The sequence below is a fragment of the Hyperolius riggenbachi genome, chromosome 2 (genome assembly GCF_040937935.1).
Source record: "Hyperolius riggenbachi isolate aHypRig1 chromosome 2, aHypRig1.pri, whole genome shotgun sequence".
NCBI lineage: Eukaryota > Metazoa > Chordata > Amphibia > Anura > Hyperoliidae > Hyperolius > Hyperolius riggenbachi.
In genome coordinates this window covers 224,387,825-224,391,884 of record NC_090647.1, presented here as the reverse complement: position 1 = coordinate 224,391,884, position 4,060 = coordinate 224,387,825, and the positions used below count along the sequence as shown (strand labels likewise).

The window sequence follows — 4,060 nt, the reverse complement described above, 5'->3', positions numbered from 1 at the left end:
ACAGCATATTGGAATAAATATAGTATCATATATATATATATACTGCACACATACACTGGTGTCTGTTGAGACCCCAACTTTGCATATGGATATGCAGATATTTGTGTTATTTTGTGTTTACAGTTTTGCAGTAACCTAATTGTTTCCCAGGGACGATCAGCAGAAGGAACGGTCGTCCGATGACATCACCCATTTCCTAATCCTCTTTCTTCTTGGCCATCTCCGAGGCTGGTATGTGAGGCTCATTGGTCGGTCCCAGGAGCTAAGTTGAAGGAAGGAACACTAGTGTGTATATATATATATATAAATGTGTGTTTTAAGGGGGTCCAGATTTCCCAGCTCCTACGACATTTTCCTTAAATTAAAAAGCAACCAATCGAAACGGCCGGAAGGAGGGGGTTCGCGTCTTGAGCCAGTCAATGCCGGGGTGTCAATCACTCAGCGTGGAGCCAATCAGCAGGGGCCCTGCTCTCGGCTTCCTAGTATTTGGGCTAGTGTGGTGGTGTGCGCGCTCCGTGCAGGGGAAACATTCTCCAGTCCCCGCTCAGTGAGGGAGGGACACGCCAAGCTGTCACACACAGGCTGATCAGCAGTGCAAGCCAGCCCAGACAACTTCCACTGGAGTTAGTGTGTACAGGAGGGAGCCCAGCTCACACAGGAGGGACCCCAGCAGCAGCAGCAGCACAGGAGGGGTGCCCAGCAACAGCAGTACACAGGAGGGACCCCAACAGCACACAGGAGGGGTGCCCAGCAGCAGCACACAGGAGGGACCCCAGCAGCTAACACAGAAGGGGAGCCCAGCAGCACCAGAACAGGAGGGACCCAGCAGCAGCAGCACACAGGAGTGACCCAGCAGCAGCACACAGGAGGGGAGCCCAGCACTACAGCCGGGAGATGAGCACAGCGCTGCTGCTATAGGAGGATGTGTCATCAGCACACACTGCTTCCACTACCTGTGCAGCACCCTCAGCAGCAGCAGCACCCTCAGCAGCAGCACACATCAGCACTGGCATCCTGCTCCAAGAGGGAGCTGCTCTTCAAGCACAGCAACTTTGTGTAATGCAGCATCAGCATCCTCCCAGGAAGTTTGGGATCTACCTAGAAGCCAAGTTGTGATCCTGCAGCCCTTCCCCATGCCCGGGAGAGCAGGGGCACGGCAGTGAGGGACTCTAATCCGCTGGCAGGTGAAGTGAGCACTGCGGGGAGGAGGGTGGAAGCCCCCGCCTGGACATACTGGCAAAGGGCTTCTCCTCCAAGGACAAAAGTGCATCTCAAGGGGGAACCGTTCTCGGGCTGCGGGGGAGGAGAAGAGGAAGCCCCAAACCTGTGGATAGCAGCAGGCAGGGGGGAAGCCATGGCCACGGCTGCTTCTAACCCCTACCTCCCCAGCAACAGCATCCTGTCCCCCGGCTCCATCGTGCACTCGGACTCGGGGGGAGGAGGGGGCATGCAGCCGGGCAGCGCAGCGGTCACCTCCGTGTCAGGCGGCTACCGGGGGGACCCCACGGTGAAGATGGTGCAGAGCGACTTTATGCAGGGGGCCATGGCGGCCAGCAACGGGGGCCACATGCTGAGCCACGCGCACCAGTGGGTGACGGCGCTGCCACATGCGGCTGCAGCAGCGGCGGCGGCGGCAGCAGCGGCGGCCGAGGCGGGGTCCCCTTGGTCCAGCAGCCCGGTGGGGATGACCGGCAGCCCGCAACATCCTCAGCAACAGCAGGACGTGAAGGGGGGAGCTGGGAGGGACGAACTGCATCCGGGGGCTGCCCTGCATCACCGACCGCCTCACCTAGGACCGCACCAAGGGCACCAGGGCGGCTGGGGAGCGGCGGCCGCATCGCACATCCAGTCCATGGCAGGAGGGGCGCAGCAACAGCAGCAGCAGCAACAGCAGCAGCAACAAGCGCTCCTCTACTCCCAGTCCGGGGCATTCACTGTGAACGGTATGCTGAGCCCTCCTCCAGGGAGCCAGAGCCTGGTGCACCCGGGCCTTGTCAGGGGGGACACACCAGAACTGGGGGACCACCCTGGCCATCACCATCATCATCACCACCAGCAACAGCATCAGCAGCACCATCAACAGCAGCAGCAGCAGCAGCTCCACGGAGTGAACAGCCACGACCCCCACTCAGACGAGGACACTCCGACCTCGGATGACCTAGAGCAATTTGCCAAACAGTTCAAACAACGGAGGATAAAGCTGGGCTTTACCCAGGCGGATGTGGGCCTGGCACTGGGCACCCTCTATGGCAATGTCTTCTCTCAGACCACCATCTGCAGGTTCGAGGCGCTGCAGCTCAGCTTCAAGAACATGTGCAAACTGAAGCCCCTGCTCAACAAGTGGCTGGAGGAGGCCGACTCCTCCACGGGCAGCCCGACCAGCATCGACAAAATCGCAGCCCAGGGAAGGAAGAGGAAGAAGAGGACCTCCATCGAGGTGAGCGTGAAGGGAGCACTGGAGAGCCACTTTCTCAAGTGCCCCAAACCCTCAGCCCAGGAGATCACCAGCCTAGCGGACAGTCTTCAGCTGGAGAAAGAGGTGGTCCGAGTGTGGTTCTGTAACCGAAGGCAGAAGGAGAAGAGGATGACCCCACCAGGAATCCAGCAACAGACGCCAGATGATGTCTACTCCCAGGTGGGCAATGTGGGGGCTGACACACCGCCCCCTCACCACGGGATGCAAACTAGTGTGCAATGACTGGAGTGGGCACCCAGCAGCTGCCTGGCCAGTGAAGCCACGGGACATAACCATCACACACAGCCACCCTCACCCAGACTGCTCTTTTTTTACAAACACATTCAGAAATACAGAGACTACGCAGGCCAAGAATGAGGGACATCATTCATCAATACAGGGCAATCCCATTACCACACTGACGCTCTGGCACATGGGTGGACACCAAAAAACTGCAAATAATTCCTTTTAATATATACTCTATTTTTATTATTTTTTTATTTGCCTTATCTCCTGCCCAAGATCAGCAATGACAAAATAGACATGCCACTCTGCCACATTTGTCTAGATCCAGCAAGTGTGCCTGTATCACTGCATATAACAACAATAAGAAGAATACGCTGTATTCTCTGGCTTTTCTGAACCCAAGAAAACGTTTCAGTTTTTATTATACCCGTGGCTTTACTAAACAGGGAAATATAAGGGTGCCTGGACCTTGCAGCAACTATTAGACATCTATTCATGGCTACCAGTCATGGGAACAAAATGTGCTTTCATTTCAGCCAGCCAAGCAATGAAATATGCACACAAAAGTGACTATATTGAAGCAAATAAATACATTGGAATACATTTATCCTGCGCAAATGAGCAGGGTAAGCAAACAGAGGATAGATGTTCTGTTTCCTGAACTTTCAGCTCTACATCCCACCAGCCACAACTGTACAGAGGGAATCATTTTAAGATGTCAAAAAAACCTATTTTTCTCGTGGCTCTTTTTACCTTGAATCCTTACCCATGACCCTTGAGATTTTTTTTTACTGAAACCCAATAAACTATAAAAAAAAGGATTTAATAATAATATTTAAAAACAAAAAAATAATTGTGGACTTCTGTATCTGCACTCACAGTAACTACACCTCTTCTAAAGTCCGTTGCCAACCACGATCAGATCCAACAATACTGCATTTTCCAAGCGGTGTGTTTTTTTGGTAGGTTAACTATGAAAACAGACTTAAAGACAGCGATAAAAAAATATTAGATCGATAACTGATCTAAAAAAAATTTGCTTTATATTTTCATCAAATGACTTCTTTTAATATTTTATTCAGAATACCTATGAACTTGCTGCAGAACGGTAATTTATTTTTTTCCCCAAAATCTTGTATTACGTGTTGTTTTTATTTTCATTTTATTTTTCTGTTTGTTTTTTTGTTTTATTGTTTTGCTTTTTTTCAGACGAGCACAAATAACGATTGAAAAAAAAGAGAGAAATATGGACAGGTTATAATGGTCCCTTTTTGATGTGATCATTTGATTGTAATTTAATTTTAGTAGTGGTTCCGAGCTGACTGAAAAAAAAATAAATTTGTTAGAACGATTCCAATC

At 51.4% G+C, this 4,060-nt stretch overlaps 1 protein-coding gene across 1 annotated transcript; it reads left to right on the top strand.

Moving 5' to 3' along the window:
• Nucleotides 1-531: 531 nt before the first annotated feature.
• Nucleotides 532-3,787, top strand: POU3F3 (POU class 3 homeobox 3). Its single transcript, XM_068265286.1, has one exon. It carries the CDS (start codon nucleotides 1,355-1,357, stop codon nucleotides 2,696-2,698), a length of 1,344 nt encoding a protein of 447 aa, XP_068121387.1. The 5' UTR covers nucleotides 532-1,354; the 3' UTR covers nucleotides 2,699-3,787.
• Nucleotides 3,788-4,060: the final 273 nt, after the last annotated feature.